Source organism: Anoplopoma fimbria, chromosome 10 (genome assembly GCF_027596085.1).
Source record: "Anoplopoma fimbria isolate UVic2021 breed Golden Eagle Sablefish chromosome 10, Afim_UVic_2022, whole genome shotgun sequence".
NCBI lineage: Eukaryota > Metazoa > Chordata > Actinopteri > Perciformes > Anoplopomatidae > Anoplopoma > Anoplopoma fimbria.
This window is the reverse complement of record NC_072458.1, coordinates 953,631-973,011: the sequence shown is the minus strand read 5'-3', so window position 1 is coordinate 973,011 and position 19,381 is coordinate 953,631. Positions and strand designations below refer to the sequence as shown.

At 40.5% G+C, this 19,381-nt stretch overlaps 1 protein-coding gene across 1 annotated transcript in view; it reads left to right on the top strand.

The window, feature by feature from the left end:
* adgrb2 (adhesion G protein-coupled receptor B2) overlaps positions 1 to 19,381 on the top strand; it is a 133,663-nt gene that overhangs the window by 74,999 nt on the left and 39,283 nt on the right. Inside the window, exons 16-19 of the mRNA XM_054606163.1 lie at positions 7,189 to 7,315; positions 17,645 to 17,748; positions 18,172 to 18,274; positions 18,807 to 18,957. Of these exons, the coding sequence (XP_054462138.1) occupies positions 7,189 to 7,315; positions 17,645 to 17,748; positions 18,172 to 18,274; positions 18,807 to 18,957 (485 nt within the window). The remainder of the gene's footprint in view (positions 1 to 7,188; positions 7,316 to 17,644; positions 17,749 to 18,171; positions 18,275 to 18,806; positions 18,958 to 19,381) is intronic.

Here is a 19,381-nt window from a genome sequence, read left to right as displayed (position 1 = left end):
AAGAAGCGTGAAGAATGGTTTTGTGTGTCAACGTAACATGACACGAGCCACAGAAATAAGTAGGCTTAAGCTACGACAAACGTGCATTTGTCTCCGTTCAAGTTCCGATTTAAAAGTAAGGGAATTGGAAATGAATGAATATGTGCAGAATTAGTGGTGTTGTGAACTACTTTAATATCCTATGTAAATATTGTTTAGCGGTTTCATGTCAGGCCTTATGATGGCTCATCCCTTGGTTATAATCATGCACGCATTCTGCAGAGAGATGTCTGATTTACGTATACCCCTTAATCATTCCATAACACATGGGATTCAGATCAATAAATATTTCATGTTTGAGTTATCGCAAGAGATAACCTTTTAAAAATGTAAGCTCTACTGTCATGCACGTAAACATAGCGGCGAGCTGCAGATAATCTCACAGCATGTTCTTGTGGTTATAAGACCCGACTTGACATCAGTCAGAGTATGAAAGAAAAGCTTAGTTCCTACAGAGTTAATATCTGGGTCAAAAATATTTATGCATACGCACACATGCACTGAAATGCAAACACGGGCCTACATTGTGGCAAATACAGTGTGAATGTGGGGTGGTCAGTGCTGCATAATAGGTCGTATAAAGGGTTGAGTAAGTGCAGATGATTTGTGTCATGTGAAGATTTGCTTCAGTGCTTTCTAGCTGTATTGAGAGTTAAAGGGCAATGTGCACTGCTTCTGGTGAACGTGCATTCTGACAGGGACGTAATGTTGTCTACCGTAATAGATTCCATCAACTGGAATAGTTTTACTTCCACACTTTTTTCTCAATTTATTTCTCTGGCTTCAATCAGGAAAGTAAACACTGACATATATTCACACAGGCACAGAGCTAAATATATATATATAAGAAACAGTGCAATCAAAATCAGTACAAATTACTGACGCCTCCCAGCACATACTGACGCTCCCAGCTGGTGACATACTGAGGCTATGTCAGATCCCTTGCCATCACTTTCCAATTTACTGGGGTAGCCCCGCGCACGGTTGTGGTAATCAAGTGGTTAACGTTGTGAATTCAAACAAAGTAAATCAGAACCACTTGAGTGGTTTTAGGCAACAAAAACAAAAAGTTTAGGCTTTAAATACCTAGGTCAACTGAGTAAAAATAAAACAACTCTACATAAGTACGTAACACACTGGTCTCCTCATTGAAAGTATTGTGTTTGTGGTGACCTCTCCCACGCATTATGTGTGTTTTTTTGGGGGTGTTTACACCAAGTCATCATATTGCCTGCTGCTATCTAATATGTAACCCTTTTCATGGCTTCCACTTATTTCTAGCTGATTGGACCTCTGCTCTTTTTTTGACACTAAGAAAATGCACAGGTGTTACTAATAGCATTAACGATGGCTCCGTTCTTCTGTCTGAGTTCCCAGTAAGTCACGGCAGCGTGACCCAGAGCCAGCACGCACAACCGGAAGCCTGAAACTGGATCAGCTAAATGGAATTCAGCCATCATTTATCTGATTGTTAACACCTGCACTTGTATTCGTGATGGAAATCTTAGAGCTAGTTCCTTCGAGACAGAAGAAGTTTCGGCAGACCCGGATGTCTTAAGCAGTAACATTTATTGTTTCTCGATCGAGGAGAACCACGTGTGAATCACAGCGTACTGCTACCCAATTCAGAAGATGGTGTCCTTCAGAACAGTATTTAACCTTCTCCAGACCAGCTAAGTTCCTCTATATCCAAATAGGGTTAGTTCTACATCAGCCTGGCATGTGTGAGGACTCTATTGGATATACGATCTAAACAAGGAAATACATCCACCGTTGTTGTGCTAGAAACAATAAAGCCTCTGTACAGTCTCTCTTATCCAGCGTCTCCAACTAGGCGCCAGCCTGTTGAGTCTTAACCGAATACACAAGGTGTCTAGCTAACCTTGGCCTACCAGCTGTCCTAGCCAGCTCGGCCCTATCAGGCACATAGAGTGAGACTGGCTAAGAGAGACAGACAGTTGACCTGACCTACAGAGGAATTTTCCTTATTGTATGTTATACTTCCCTTTAGCCTACAAGAGGGAAGTATAACATACAATAAGGAAAATTCCTCCACAGTATTGTGACATGACAAAATGTCTCGGCCTATTGCATGTAGAAACCAGACATAGTAGTCCCACCTTAGGGAGATGTCAATCAAGCACAATCTAGAGGTCTAATCAGGCACATTTTATGAGATTTCTACTTAATTGCTTAATCTGTGTAGAAAGAATAGAGGGAAAAAAATGCACGTGCACATGCTTGTCTGAACATGCAGGTGGTGATTATGTTGATGCTGACGTACAGTGACGAGTTTCAACCCCTTGAAACGTGTCCACTTGAGGCCTCTTAACTCCGTGATCCTTAGAATCCCTCTCTGGTAGAGCAAGCCCTCTCCTTCCCACAACCTCTTCTTTCTATGACTCATTAACTCTCTGTTTGCAATGAGTGTCACCAACTCTCTAGTCAAAGTTACATATATTTTTTATTTTTCTGAGCACATTAATACATCGGGCTAAACAGTATCTGTGGTAATTTGCTCAATGACTTCCCAATATCATGCTCTGAATATTAAACCTGTTTCTACTATATTCTTTAGACTTCATAGTAATTTGCCTTTAAAATATTCTCTTTGAAATGAAGATAAGTTGTGGATTTTCATGCTATTGCTTTCCATCTGTGTGAACATTTTTTTTTTATAATCTATCAATGCTTTCTTCGTCTCATTGCATTTGTTGCCTTTCGTTCCCACATTTTTTTGTTTTTTCTCCTGTGTAATAGTTTTTCTTGTCAGCTGATCACTGATGACACAAATACACACACATTTGAGCATTATAGCAATGGAATCAGGGCCTGCAATTTAACTACAAAACTCTTATTTTGGCTACGGTCATCTCGTAAATCAGTTCTGACAGTGTTAGCCAGCAGCTGTAATTAGCTGATAATTGTAATCCTTATTACATCAATGGCAGCTGTGTAGAACAACATTTTCTCATATAAAACTGTTTCAAATGCTTAGCAGTGACAGCATCTTGAATGTTGCCCACTTGCAGCATGATCTACAGTATCATAAAGCGTAATGTCTGTGTTCTCTGTCCCTTATATACATTTAGCATCTTTGCCTGTTAAGAATAAAAGGTTGCTGTGGATGAGAGACATTAGCAACACGTCACTCTTCTATTTACTAAGCAGATGGAGGCAGTGACTTTACATCCATCCAGCTCAAATCTCTGCATCATGATAAGAATTCAAAGCATGTTCAACCTTTTTTTTGTTTGTTTCTTAACAGAGTGCAGTTGGCTTTCGTAGCATTGCCCTTTCAGTTAAGGGTTGGTGCCAAGTTTTTCTTAGTAAAAGGTCAATTTACGCTGTTGTTCAGGAAGTTTTCCTATATTTCTTAACAGCTGCAACATCATGTTCGTAGTTAAGAAACCAGTTGGAAAGCATTATAATATGTTACTGTGATAGCCTTTATTAGCGCACTGTAATTATATTATATTTAAGTGCTCTTGGTTTCATCACAAGCACGGCATATTTAACAGCTACAGTGTGGCTGCAGGGTTTACCCACTACTTTCATTCAGACTGACATGTCACACACATTCATGGGAATTGTAATTTCTTTGACCCCCTTACCTATTTATCAAAGAATAAATACTTTGTTTTAGGAAAACTGATTTCCCTTCAGGCCCAAATGTACTTTGCATTTGGTGCTAATTAGCTATTTTTTGCATTCTAATTTGCTAGACTAAGAGGATGGACATGGTAAACATTACTCCTGCTTAATAAGCATGTCATCAACACTGTGTACATATTAACATGCTTCTATTAGCATTTAGCTCATGGCACTGCTGTGTGCAGCCTCACAGAGTAGATTCTATATGTCTATATGGCACTGTTTAATCTCCATGTGCACCCAACTCTAACATTCATTCAATAAAACTTTATTCTTTGTCAAAGTCAAGACCAAACAACAGATGCATTGATTATCACAATGCTAGCAAACTGGGGAGCGTTATGTCTATTTACCCATCTTGGCATTTGTTTGGCTAAAGCCAGGTTGATATCTTTGTAGTATGCATTTCGGATCCATAGCCTAAAAACCAACTATACTGATATGTTTACCTATTTGTACATCTGGTACCTGTTTTCCATGATAAGAGGAGTCGACAGCAGCTCCAGGCTCATTCAGGTGTTATGACATAAGTAAAAGTAAAGACACGTCCTTTTAATTATTCCTCGCCAGCTCAGCCCATATGATAATTGAATACCTCTATGAGCTCAGCAGGGCCCACAGCAGAAGTGTCTATCTATAGCTGTAGTGGACTTGCGGTAATAAAGATTACGGTTTGTTTCAACTTTGTGGGCGAAATAAAGCTGAATGAAAATCAAAGCTGGCTTTTGGCTGAAAGACATCAATACCAACAATCAAATCTGAGGCTAAATTAAGCTGGAAATTCAGCAGCCAAAACAAAGAGGTCACAGATATTGTGTGTTTCTGCGTGAGTGTTGGTGTTATCTACAGTGGCTCCCTGTTGTGAGCTGTCAGACAGTTTCTCACTACCCCAACTTCCTCTTTTCCGCCAGACTGACATAGAATATGTGATTTGTGTGTCCTACTATCTACTATACCAACTGGCATGATTAATGCGGTATGCCACATTTGCCCATGTAAAACACAATCATTGATGCATGACATGCGTATGTACTCCGACTACACATGACGTGTAGTCAGAGTATATATGGTTGCGCTTTCCTGGTGTGAACGAATCCATTTGTAAATACTTTTCTTGACAGGTTTTGGGAGGTCATACACACAGCTCACATGTTTTCTATTCATGGATGCATTAATGCCAGATGTATCTTTGTAAACTCAGTGGATTTTATTTTTATTTTTTTAAAGAAATGTTAATGTCACCCAGAAATACCTCACAAAATGTACACACCTTGGAGGATTTCCTCATACAAGGTAACAAGTGCACATATCCTCTCATTCACTCTACTCCTCTCTCGTTCTGAGACACACACCGAAGCACACAAAGCCGTTCACCATGTTGCTTTCTGTCAAGCTGACAGTCACTGTTTTTTTCAAATCTTCAGTCTTTGAAGTGTCACTTTGCAGATGATGATCATCAGGGAATTGTACTCACAACTCATTACTGACATTATGAAATGAGTGTTGTGTGTGTGTGTGTGTGTGTGTGTGTGTGTGTGTGTGTGTGTGTGTGTGTGTGTGTGTGTGTGTGTGTGTGTGTGTGTGTGTGTGTGTGTGTGTGTGTGTGTGTGAGAATTCCATCATGAATTAATGTTGATACGTTCTTGTCATTTAGCGTCGTACTGATCATATTTGAGTGTCCTGTCAGCAGAAGTGTATAAGAGTGATGTATTGTACTGTGTAGAGTTAAACATGCTGTCGTTGGCGGGCGGTTAACCATTTGTTTGCATAATATGATTGACAGTACAAGAGACCACAATATGAAAATATTGTTTTCGAGTTCAGATACAGAAAGAACTCAATATTTGTTCATTTGATGAATACTTGATTTTTGATGAATAGATGGCAAGTAATATCAAAATAAGACTTCTGGTTTTGCATCTGACCTTCAAAATATGAGTTGTAAAAGTTAGAACTGCCTTATTACTGATTGTTTGTATTTCATTGTTAAGTCTGTGAAAATGAGGAAGGGGATGAGTACCCAGGATACACCGTGCACGAGCTGCTGGTAACTTTCAGATGAAAATATAGCCCAAATATGTTTTTAATAATATTTGCAAAGTAAAGATCCCTAATCACTTTCTCAAAACCAAAGGACTATTTTTCTCCGTTTACTGTTGAGGGTGCTCACTGCTATTAGCTTGAGAGGAGGTAATTAAGTTCTCCACTAAAGCATTAGTGGTGAAACAACAGTGCACACCGTTCTGTCTGCAAAGACATAACATTTCATCTTTCCTGCTATAAAGAAATCTTTCTATAGTAAAAACAAATATGATATGATCTGTATGAAACAGACAAAATACTTTTTTGTTTCCGAGATTTTCTATCAAAATGTCAGGACCTCCAAAAAAAACACTTTTTTATACTATTGAAAGGTATTTCTGATTTATGTAGCCCATGAAATGTGACTACATGTCTTCAGTGTTTCACTGTGGCATTAAATATTCAACAATCAAATTTAGAAAAAAAAAAAATCATTGGAGTTAACTCAAACAAACCCCAAATTCCATCAGAGTCTCACTCAAATGTTGCTAAGCCCTGACTGGTACACTGTATTAATTGACATCACCTTTCATAACTGAGCACCACCGACATCAAACCAGAGGGAAAATGGAAATACAGAAACCTCTCATATCAAATATCCCAAACTGTTTCGGCAGAAAATAGTGTGTTCATGTAGGATCTCATTACTCATTGTAAGAATTTGATTGATTCTTGACCCCACCTCTGTAGCTGCTCTTCCACAATGTTTCCATCTTTCTCTTTCTCTCTTTAGTTAGAATATAAGTATATCCAGGGTTAAACTTAGGGTTAATGTGTAGAGTGAGCTTCCGAAGTAATCAGTTCAGGTTGAATCTTATTGATCGTCCGCCACATTCAACCTTCTATTGAGGGCAGTAAGTGGAAAGGAGAGCGGGATTCTGGGAACTCTCTTGCCCAGTAACGTGTCAAAGCAATTGACCATTTAGTGCAGAATATTCCCCATCCACCACTTGAGCCACACTGGTCTTTGTTTACCGTTAGCCGATGCAACACTTCTCATCCAATCCTTAAGCCCTCAGGTTATTTAAAGTATTTCTCCAAGAAAAGGGAGATGGAACCAAAAGAAGAAAAAAGTAAGAACAAAGATGAGAAAGAAAACTGTTTAGGGTGCTAAACACGAAGAGAACTCAAGAACAAGTGCGGTGACATTGGCATCTGATGCTAGCGGGGGGAAAAAAGAACCTGTCAGTTTGCGTGAGTGGTACTGACTGCGTAATAAACCTATAGAGTGAATGGGTCAACTCGGTGAACTTGATGGTCTACCCTCTGAAACTTTCTGTCCCTCTTTCACCCTTTTCTTTGAGTTGGAACTTCCTTTTTGACGTGTTTGTTCACGTGACAGTTCTTTGTGTCTAACAGCCACTGTTTATGCCACCCCCTCCCCACCCATCCCCCCCTTCTCCCCACCTCCAGGGAAGCTGGCGCAGAAAACTGGGGCACAGAAGGCTGCCAAACCCTCGCGTCAACCACTGTCCACACCAAATGCCTGTGCAGCAGGATTTCCACCTACGCCGTGTTAGCGCAGCAAGCTAAAGACCCGGTGAGTCACCCACGAATATATACCCTGATGTACTTTGTGGGACTTGGGGGCTAACAAGGCAACTACTACCAGGCAAGGTCAGTGAGATGATGAGATGGCTCTACTGTACGATACAACAGGCTGCTAAGGCTGTCAGTTTATTTTCTTTATATAGCTGTCTCACTTGATAACAAGCATCTTTCCTAACACAGCTGGCAGGAAGAAAATGAGAGCAGACTGAACAGAGCTGTCAATGATTAACGTGGTCACAGTAAAATAAGCTGTTTTGATCAGTGTGGCTTTGCTTGTTTGATTTTCATGTTGATCGCCAGTCACTCTCCACATTATTCAACATTTTTTTGGTTGCTTAAACTTAGTAAAGGTCATGTTGTTAAGCAAGCTACTTCTGTGTTGATGGGAGAGAGGGGAGGCGAAAAAAAGAGAGAGACATTTTTATTGTGTCTGTGTTTGATTGTGCCTGCAGTATTAAAAAATAAATAAAAAAACTGCGCTTCTATAAATAGTTCAGGTGGCTCGCAGCGTGTGTGACATGATTAAAGAAGGCTTTTTTAGCAGTTCAGGGTAATGTCTGTTCTGATACATTGACCCCTTCTCCTGTAGTTGCGATAATGGACATCCAAAAACCTGACAGCTCTTAATTCACCTTCATCACCTCTTCGTCCAACAGACAATTCTTATTAATTTTTTGAGACATATTTGCCATTGATGTCATCCCATCATTTCCCCCCTCCTCCTCCTCCCTCCACCCTCCTTTTAGCCCCTTTAACACTTTTAGTTGTCGTTTTCACTTCATTCCACAGCTCCTTCACAGCTATGGTCACAAAATGTTCCCTTTAGCTTTGGTTGTTAATTTGTCTCAATGCTTGCTTGCACCTAATGCCCACTAGGATGCTGATTGAAATAACTAGAGGGCACTCTGAGAGCGTAGCCCCTCCGCAAGCCCATGCCCTATTTCTCAATTTAACAAAAGTGAAAAACAGTTTGTGTACCCGCCCTGTGATTCAGATCCACTCCATAATTAAATGTTGTCTTCCTTGGCCCCTGATCTACTCTTCCACTAGGTTTCATTAAATTTCGGACCAGCACTCTTTCTGTAATCCTGCTGACAAACAACCAAACTGAACCAAAATACATGAACTCCTTGGTGAAGGTAATAAGGGATTGAATAGAGTTTAGCTAAATCTGATGAGTCTCTTGCTTAATGGTGAAGTACCGAAATAGAGCCAGCTAGGCACATCCCAAGTAACCACTGTAGGGTAACTCCAGGTGATTGTGAGGAATGGAGGATGATGGGAAGGAAATGTTCAACCAGACAGAAAAGGCAGCCTCGTCTCAGCTGGCAGGGGGAATTAAGAGGGAGAGAAATAAAGAAAGAGAGAGGGAGAGAAAGAGAGAGGGAGAGAAAGAGATGCTATAAGTAGTGATGCATTAACAACCAGTGTCCCTGAGACAAAGCTGTGGGCTTATGAGGACGTCTTTACCCTTGGTAACCTTTTTCAGTGTAAAACATCGCCTCCACATAGCATTCATTGGTGCAGTGCGTTTACCCTTTGCTGTTACATTACTGTCAAGACTGTCTTTGCACTTAACATACACTCTGCATTGAATATTAAACTAGGGTCTTTGTCTCGTCACTGTTAAGGTACATATGAAAGAATTTTAAGCTTCGGAATTACATGTTTTGCACCTTAAATGCACTATAGGAGTCATAGTGAACTTCAACTTATGTTATGTGTATTTGCTTAATATACTTTATCAAAGAACCAGACATATTTAACACTATATTTATTGTTTCTCTCTCTGAGACTTTCATGCCCATCCAAGCCATGAAAGTTACTTAAGAAAAAAAAAAAATTTAACACTATATAATGGGACATTTACTACAAAAAAAATAATGGTCAGGTCAGAGAAATACGGTAGCTCCTCCAACTTTGCAACTATTTGTAATGATAGGGGCTGCTTTTTTCTCCATATGTTCTTTTTTTTATACAGAATTCTGTCTCATTAAGTTCATTTTGATTGGTCAAATACTTAAGGGATCAGTGTGCAAAACATGCATCTTATTCATCAATCATTTTTCATGTCCAGGTGCTGAGTGCAAAACAAATGATATTTACTCTGTTTCACGAGGACTCGCAACAATTCAAAACGTTGTACTATTTCTTTGGGGGAGTATTTTAAAGTGTAGTAAATCCTTATGAAACAGAAAGTACCTGACTAATGTCAAATAGGTCCCACAGTAGGTATATATTACTGGTTAAAGGTGTTAAAGAGGTCACACTTTATGGAGTGATCCCAGTGACAGCTGCCTTGAACTTTTACTTGGATTTTCATTTTATACAAACTCAGATAAGTTTGTTGCACCTTGCTTGTGTCTACAGCAATACAGCTGAGAGCGTGACATTGATTGCACTTTTAAATTGTCGATGCCTATGCTAAAGGCGCTGAATATACTTTTATATTGGATATAAACCTCCAATGTTCAGTTGGCTTGTAAGCCGAGGGATCTCAATACCATATTGTAGGAGTTATTATTTCATTTTGTCTGCCACTTCCCCTGGACATTCCATAGCCTTTCTTTTATTATTAAGTGTAAAGAGGGTCAAAATAAGGTGATAGCCTTCAGGGGGATGACTGCAGTTATTCATTATTTAGTCCTTCAAAGCTTGAATTACTTCACAGGGGTCTGGAACCTTACAGAACTAGGGGGAACATTAATTCCCATTATATGGAAAAAACACTATGGCTGCGACATTATGCTCTGAATGGGTCATTCAAGCTGCTATTTATGGTTCCTATGACTCCTCTTCCAACTGAGCAATATTGACTTTTTGACGTTTTTTTTTCCCACCGCGAGCAGGTCGGCCGTGTTTGGTGAAAGAGGGCTAGGAGAGAGAACGCATTGACATTTTTTGTAATATCTGTGAAGAGCATGCTAGTCATTAGTGATTCATCATTCAGCCCCCCCCCCTGTTACCCAGTGCTGATGACCGGAAGGTATGGGTCAGTCCGTTTGTGTTCGTGGCTCTCAGTCAGGAGCTGCTGTGGCCAGCACTCAGTGCACTTTGTTGCTTCAGGGTCCTCCACAGTTTTGTATTGCACCGGATATGGATTCTATAAAGGACGAGGGAGAGACCCAGTCGCATCCAGACATGCCAACACAGACAAGTATGGATGTTTGCACTTTTAAACACCCTCGCACACACAAGCGTGCATGCGTGCGTGCACAAAAAAAGCTCACATAGACACCCAAACACGCACTCTCTGCACTATGCTGTGTCCGGGCTGTGTGGCTGTAGGAGCACTGCTGAGTATCAGCAGCCCAGCTCTGACAGCTTATCCTGGGCCACGGCGCTAGGGACAAGGGGGGTTGAGGATTAACCTCCATGTTTAATAGAAAAGGGAGGGAGGGAGGGGGAGAGAAAGAGATGGAGGGATTTAGAAGCAGTGCTGCCATTACAGGCAGTTTACAGTGGAGCAAGGGATAGCCAGTTAATCCTGTTTACTTTCTGTAGCCTCTGAGATTTCCGGGTGTGTAGCCTATACACATATTATGTGTGTGTATTCTGCTGTGTGTCTATAGAGGGACCTTCACTATCTGACACAAGACAGAGGTTGTTACTTTGGGGAAACAGAGGAGAGAGGGGGGGGGAGGAGTTGATTGAGTGAGGTCACGAAGCCGTACGATAAACCAAGCCACTTAATTCCCAAAATGACTGCAGTGGGAACACCAACCCTACGGATATGTCTGGACTCATTGCCTCAGCAGCACTATAGGGATCATGGGATTTGGAGTAGAAAGAGGTATTGGCTTTATAAAAGTCAGTTTAACATTTAGTGCCCCAAGTTAATCAAGTGAGTTACACCTCTTCAGTTCAGTTTTGTCAGCACATCAGACTGCTGTCCTGGTTGTGTTGACATGGAAATCAATCAAAGTTTTTTCATATGCGTCTCCATAACTTGTTTTCATAGTTACAGTGGGTTTCATGGCTTGTGCTTGCCTAAGCAGGTAACCAGAAATGCGAGTGGAGAAGGTCAGTGATTCGTACAGCACCTGAGACCTTGATCCAGTCAGTGTGGATGAGTACACAAACACACAAGTACGCACACACATTGGCTTGGAGGAGAGGGGGGTGCCTTCTGTATTTCCATAACTCATTTATATGGCAATTACTGCCTCAAAGCAAGAACAATATGTGAAGTGTTCTCTGCCGCTGCTGTAGACGATTTCTCACGGCATATTTTACCTGCCAAGCTAACTGCTTTTGGCTGAGATGATTGGGTCTACTCGAGTATGTTTCCTCCGCTGTCATTAGCGCTCACCAGCCCCCTAATCAGAATGAAAATATCACACAGTTGAGTCTATTATTTAGAAAGGATGGTCAAAGTGCCTGATTTGACTGTGAAAGGAGGTTAGCAGTGATTCAAGGGGCTACAGGATGGCAGCTCATATTTTCAGTTATTACAACTTAACTGGAGACAGTGTTTAGAAGGAAACAAGGCCTGCCCTACATGGAGCAAGATTACAAGGTTACAGTATGTAAATGCATTGCACTTGTCAACTGTAATTAAAAGATGAGGGTTGCTAAAAATTTCTGAGAGGCGCTTCGTGGAATTGCATTAGAATCTTTGGATCCCTCGTCGCATTAATTGGAGGTTAGTTAGTGACAAGGGAGATGATGAGAGAGTACACAGGTGAAGTTTATTTAGTGGTGTTTCTCTGGCTGAAGATGCGTGATGGCTGAGCCTCGGTTTTGAAAGATTTGACTAGATGATTAATTAGATCCTTAAAAAATCTTTTTGCTTTTGAGACAGCCCAAGAATTGCTATTTCCAAGTATAAACAGAGGGTCAAGAGCAGTTTGGGCTTTTATTTTGACTTTGATTTAATTCAGTATTTCCTTGTTATGTGGATTACAATTTCTTTCCAAAGCAGACAGTAGAGGCTGATATGTCTTTTTGGTGACCTGGTGATTAAATTTGATCTGATTTGGCCTTTTATAGCGTATCTATGACTGGGCCAATGTGGTTTCAAATAATCAGTGTATCTTCCTACTGGCTTTAATTTGGAACTTCTTTTGCATAAGGCCTTTCTTTTGTAGCTGATTTCGCTTCTACAACTATTGCAAAACTCAAATAATGTAGAAATAGAAATACCTGAGGATAAGGCCAGAACTGGATATGATGACTTTACATTTTAAGTCACTCTGTCAGCTCTCCAGGTTGTCACACACTGACAGGAGACTTATGGTATGTCTTCAGGCCACTGAAGCCAGAGCCTGTCAAGTCAAACCCTTAAGGGTCTGTTGAATTGATTCAGCATATCGCAGACATTATTTACCTCGTGCCATGACAGCAAAACAGGCAACTGAATAGCAGGAACACTAGATTAGAAAGATGTGGAGTTTTCTGCAGAGGCGCAGTCTGACTGTGTGTATGAGTTTGGCTGTTTGCCTGTGCCTATGCCTCTGCCTGTATCTGTGTCGGAGCGTACGACTGCTGAATTTTGAAATCCTTTCAAGAATTATTAAGCATTTCATTAGCATTTTCCCAGCCTACGTCAGTCATTAGTCACGTGACTCACATGCAATAGTCACGTAAATAGTCACGTTTTCCTAAATCTAACTAACTGGCTTTGTTGCCTAAACCTAACTTCCTATGCGTCTTTAAGTCAGTCCAGTTTATGTTCACATCCAGCTAATATGGAGAAATATTAACAGTCATCTGGAGTTCAGTTTCTGGCCACAAAATAATTAAAGGTCCAATATTCACTCTCCTTTTATCTCTGTTTTGCTATCCACCAACTCCTTAGACAAATATCTAGCCCTTTTGCTGCTAAATACTCCACCAGCTAACCTTGTATAGGTGGTGTTTAGTGCTGGAAAAGTTGCATACAATGACATCCCAGTGGGTGTCTCTATAAACAGCTGCTTGATGATAGGGGAGAGTTTAAACCAAAACAGTGAGCTGAAATGTTCCATAGAGCTACAATGAACCCTATAGGCTGAATGATATATACCTGTAGTGTGTGTGGAGGGAATCCGTTCACACACACAATGTCATTTGACCCACTGTCAATATGAAAATGTTGATTATAGCAGCTTTAACCAATTAGTTTTCAATTTGTCCAGTACTTTGGTTATCACCAAATATCAGCCAAACTAATGACATTCCCATCAACCTCAGCAGTGCTTGTCTAATGCTAATTAGCTACATTTGCACGCTAACAAGCTAAATTAAGCTGGGGAACATGATGAACATTTTACCTGCTTAGCATGAGCCTGTTCGCGTTGTCACTGAGAGGATGTTAGCATGGTGGCATTGGCGTTTAGCTGAAAGCACAGCTGTGTTCAAGAACAGCCTCACAGCACAGCTAGCTGCTGTTTCAAGCATGACCACAGTCCATCCCTTAAACTTTACAAAGTAGTATTACGTTTTTATGAATCAGTTCTATAACTGGGATTTTAGTGTTTGTTTTCGTGTTTGCCTCAGAAAACACGAATAGCCCTATTGTGCCTTATTGGTGAGTTCCCAAAAGAGTTTCCAAGAATTAATATGCAATTAACTTTTTCAGTATTTTCCAAGAGATGTCGCATCGTCATAGCTTGAATAGGACTAGTGCTTACACTACATCACATGAGTCTCTATGACTACTCAAAGATACGCACTTAATGGAAGAAACGATAAAATAAGATAATCCTTTATTAGTTCCGCAGCGGGGAAATTTACAGGATTTACAGCAGCATAGAGTATAGTGCAAAACGAGATAAAAAACAAGAATTATAAATAATCAAATAAGCAGTAAAAACAGTAAAGAATATTAAATAAGTAAAAAAAAAAAAGTAAGAAATCCACAATAACTAAAATATTATATATACTAAAATATATATATATATATATATATATATATATATATATATATATATAATATGGTATATAAGATGTCTTATAGAGTATTGCAAGTCCTCCTGTACTTCTTAGAAAGGATGCATTTGCGGTACTACTTGGAAACGTGCGGTTTTCTGTAATCTCAGCATTGTAAATCTTCATGATCTCCCTGGAAGAGCTAATGGAAAATGAGCAGTGAGGATAATTTGAGAGACCCAATGCTGCGGTGTGAGTAAGAGGTAAAGGCAGGGAGGAAATGGGGGAAGAAGGGGAGACACGGAGAGGGAGAAGAAAAGGAACGAGGATTGTGGGTAGCAGGGTAGGTAGGAGTGGAGGGTAGAGGAGTGTCAGTGAGAGGAGATAAGTAGGTTAAACTTCCTGAGCTGAAAATAGCTATCTTCCCCAATCACATGGTAGCCAAGCTGCCCAGGGGAACCTGGCCGCATACAGCAGAGCTTCAGCACACTCTTTCTAATCTGTGCTCTCTCTGTGTGCTTTTCTCTTCAATCACACACACAAAACACATCCACTACCCCTTTCCAACTGCAACATAATATAACTATATTTAGAGCGGGGCATTTGTGTGACACTGAAGCCTTAGGCCTGATGTGTTGTTGTATTTGTGTGTCTGTTTGTGTGGGCGTTTCCTCTCTCTTTTTTTTTTTTCCATTTCCTCTTTTATAGCATCCTTCCACATTATGAAATGAGATGCTTAATCTCATCACACACACACACACACACACACACACACACACACACACACACACACACACACACACACACACACACACACACACACACACACAGACACACAGACATTACCTAACCACACCAATTAAGAACACTTTGTTCAGAACACTAAACAAATTGACACAATGAAGAGCTGAGGGACAATTTGTGAATGTATATTGAGTAAATTACAAGTACAAATTTAATTTATTCCATTACTTGTCTGTTAGCGGCAAACTAAAAGAGATGAAGAAAGGAAAGGAAATTCATTAGGCCTGTGTGTGTGTGTCTCTGTGTGTGTGTGTGTGTGTGTGTGTGTGTGTGTGTGTGTGTGTGTGTGTGTGTGTGTGTGTGTGTGTGTGTGTGTGTGTGTGTGTGTGTGTGTGTGTGTGCGCTTGTCATTTCCCATGCCTCCTGCATGTTTGATCCGTCAGACCACAAACAAAACAAATGCTGGCATAACCTTTGACCTTCCTCTCCACATAATATCAAACACACCGAGTCTCGGTTGTCTATAACTCTCCTTCTAGGCCTTTCTTTTTTTCCTGTAGGAGATACTTCTCTTAGCCCCTTTTGCTCTTTTTTTTTTTGTTGGCCTCTCCTTTCTTATGAGGTGGTTTTGATTATGTTTCACCTCTATTCTCCGCCTTGTGTCTTTGTGTGTGCATGCCATATTGGTATTCCATCCTATTCCACTTTCCTCTAGGGAAATTGGCTTCCTTTGATGGGCTAGGGAAAACCACTAAAAGAGAAGCTTTGACTCTCCTTCTCTTTCCTCTCAATTCCTCCCTCCTACAACTCTTTGCTTCCTCTTAGTTGTTCTCAACTCTTCCCACTCCATCTCTCTCTGAATATCTCTCCTATTCCTTTTTTCAGTATGCAATCTTTATTCCTTTCTAAAGTCCTCCCTCTTGCTTTCCTCCTCTGCCTTCGGCTCATCTTGAATAGACTCACAACCACATTCACGCAGCTTAAACATTGACTTTCAATTACTTGGCACATCTGCCTAGATGTGCCTTTGTGTTTGAGTATGTACTTTATTTGCTATTAAGGACACATTGCGCAGTGTGTGTGTGTGTGTGTATAGTGATAAATCTTTGGGATGAAAGAGAAGGCTAGACACCCTGGGAGGTAAATTGAGGTAAATTGTGTGATTGAGAACTTAAAAGCAGGGCAAACATTAAGCCCATTTGGGACACGGCGGGGTGTATGCTCTCCATGCAGCTTCATTTGTCTATTCTTCATCCTTTCAAAGGAACCTCGGGAGAGAGGCAAGGCGGAGGTCCACTGTACATCATGACCTAAATCGCTTAATTATGCGCTATGGTTGAGTGCTTTTAGCTTTGTACCTCTGAGTTCATACAATGGACGTAAATAGGTGCACAGCGGGCGTCTACTGTATTCTCTACTGCAACAATGGGGTTGTTTACCTGAACGAGTCCTTATGTGTCAGCGTGAATAACAGTAAATTTAATCTATTATTATAATTACATGGTTTTAGGTGATGCTGGAAAAGTTGCATAGGTGTAATCAAAGTGGTCAAGATGCTTCCAACAAACAGGAACTTTCACATTAGTGTAATTATGTGTTATTATCCAGCTCCATCCAACACGTAATTGCATCTAATTATCAGGTACAGTGCAATTAAAAGGGGCTAGCAAAGGGATTACAACTAAGGAAGAACAAAAGTTAATTGATACTGTAACTGCAAAGCAGGAAGTGTGGCTACAGTTACTATCTATTTCACTGAAAATATAGTTTTTTTGTTCCAATTGTTTTACATTTTAGTCATTGAGAACAGGTTTAGGGTTAGTAGGATTTATTTTTTAGTTACCTAATGGAAAAATATAGCTGATGTATACCTCACAGTCACATTCATGCCGTTTTGCAATGACGAGGAGCAGACTTAGTCTTAGAGTTCTGTAGCGGTGTTACTGTCAGCCAATAGTTACCCTAAAGTAACTATGTAGTTACTGTAGAAGCATCTGCAGTCTCATAGATAATGAGAAGTCTAAGAGAAAATGATACCACTTCTCTCTTAAATTATTACCACAGTAATCATTGTAAAAATGAGCCGATGGTCTCAAAAACTAGTTTTAAGTCTTCTTCAATGCTGCATGATGTTCATTTAGTAAATTATGGTTCCATTTAGAGTCACATAGACGATAAAGCAGGGTATGCTTTAGGTCAAGGCTATGTTGTAATTGACAGGGCGCTATCTTGGTGTTTTCCCGTCTTGGAGTTGCCCATGTTTTTTTCTTAGAACTTAAACTCTTTCACAGTTTCTTTACAGTTTATAAAAGCTAATTGTCACATTTTGCTCGCCCAAAAAATGTCTAATTTAACAGTTGGATATACTAAGCTCCACCCTCATGTGTCACTTCTTTTTGCAAAACACAACATTGCGAAGGCCAAAAACAAAATAGACACTTATGTATGGTCTGTTATTTGATGATTCATCTTGAACTTGGAGATGTATGTATAACTATACCCTGACAAATATTCCTTTTCACTTGGAAATATGTCACATGAGAGAAGCTGATGATTCCCTAACTGCCATTTCACTGTGACTAAAAATGACCTATGTTGTCTTTTCGGTATAATAAAAGCAGGACAGGGACATGTCTGGGATAATCCTGTATCTTGCAGAAATAATTTAATAATTTTCTCGTCTCTTTCCCTCCTTTTTCTATTTTCTATTCACTCTCCTCAGGACATGGGTCCTACCAGCATGCCCTCTGTGCCGCTCATGGTGGGCTGCGGGGTTTCCTGCACCGCTCTGCTCATCCTGCTGCTAATCTACGCTGCCTTCTGGAGGTACGTGTGCACACACAAACGGTGTTGCGTCTCCATGGTTACATTACATTACAGTCATTTAGCAGACGCTTTTATCCAAAGCGACTCTACACTCACACACTCCAAACAGTGGGGATCTTTCCTCACAAATCAGGCTCCTACAGCACCAATACGTGAATAGTGCAGCTTGTGTGTGTCCTTTGTCGCGCCAAAACTCCAATGAGGCCTAATAAGGAACAAATGGTTCAACTACAGCAGGGGGGTGGTGATTAGTTTTTGGTAGCGCACATGACAGATGGTAAAATCAAGCTAATGACTTTGTACAATGTCCAAAAGGATACTGTTCAGTCTGTCAATCTGTCATTAATACTTATCTCATATGTCTGTCCCTTCTCTCTCTCCATCTCTCTCTTTCTCTCTCCCTCTCTTCCCTCTGCTCTGTAGGTACATTCGCTCGGAGAGATCCATTATCTTAGTGAATTTTTGCCTCTCCATTTTGGCCTCCAATTTATTGATTTTGGTGGGACAATCTCAAACGCTAAGCAAGGTAAGGTACCGCGCACATAACGACACAGTGAGAACATTCCATTCCCGCACATAGCAATTGGATTTACACCATAAACCATAGTTGACGCATTTATGATCCCAGTAAAAGTGCTCTGGACCAAGCCTTTTACAAAGCTCAGAAACAAACGAATAGAGGGTCATACATACAGTGGAGTTCTCAAAGTGGCAGGCTGACTTGGCACACAGCACTCTGAGAACTCTGATTAAGCAAGACTGCACTGTGTAGTGGTCAGAATCGATCCCAATGAGGAACACATCAGAGCCAGGTTGAACTCCTTTTCGTCCCAAATGATATTAGCTTCATCAGGCTCCTTTTTTCCCCTTTATCCTCTTTTCTTTTGCGGAGCTTTCATTTTCCTCGGCTGAATGGCCCTAAGAGATGATTCATTATGACACCTCTCACAAAACTACCATTTTTTTATTTCTTTGTAAAATGTCTCCAATGGTTTCATTTTTCTCTTCTCTCTCTCTCTCTCTCTCTCTCCTTGACTTTCTTTTTTCCCCCTCTTAAGGGTCTATGTACTGTTACTGCCGCCTTCCTGCATTTTTTCTTCTTGGCCTCCTTCTGCTGGGTGCTGACGGAGGCATGGCAGTCCTACCTGGCCGTCATTGGCAAAATGAGGTCACGGCTCATTCGCAAGCGCTTTCTGTGCCTCGGCTGGGGTGAGCACCATGGTCTTTTTATTTCAATTTTATTTAAATTGTGATACATTGAAATCGTACAGTAGTAACCTTGTTTCAAGGGTTACTTTTTTATGTTGGAAAAATTAACTCTGCATGACTATTCCTTTATATGCATCCTTGGGAATTTTGAGTGCACAAATTGTGTCTTCTTTAAAGGGATAGTTTGAGAGTTTTGCATTGGGATTGTCTGAGGTACTTACGATGCCTTGCATTTACCTAATTCAGAACACCTAAACTATACCTTTTAAAGTTTCTTTTACAACAGCCTTCACAAGTATCGGCATCTACAGCTTGCCAGTGCATTCTGGGTTAATGGCTTGAACTTTGCTACTTACTGCATTTTTAAAAAGAGACTATTTAGTATGATGAGGGCATCCACTGTAACACATAGGCCGTACTGTAA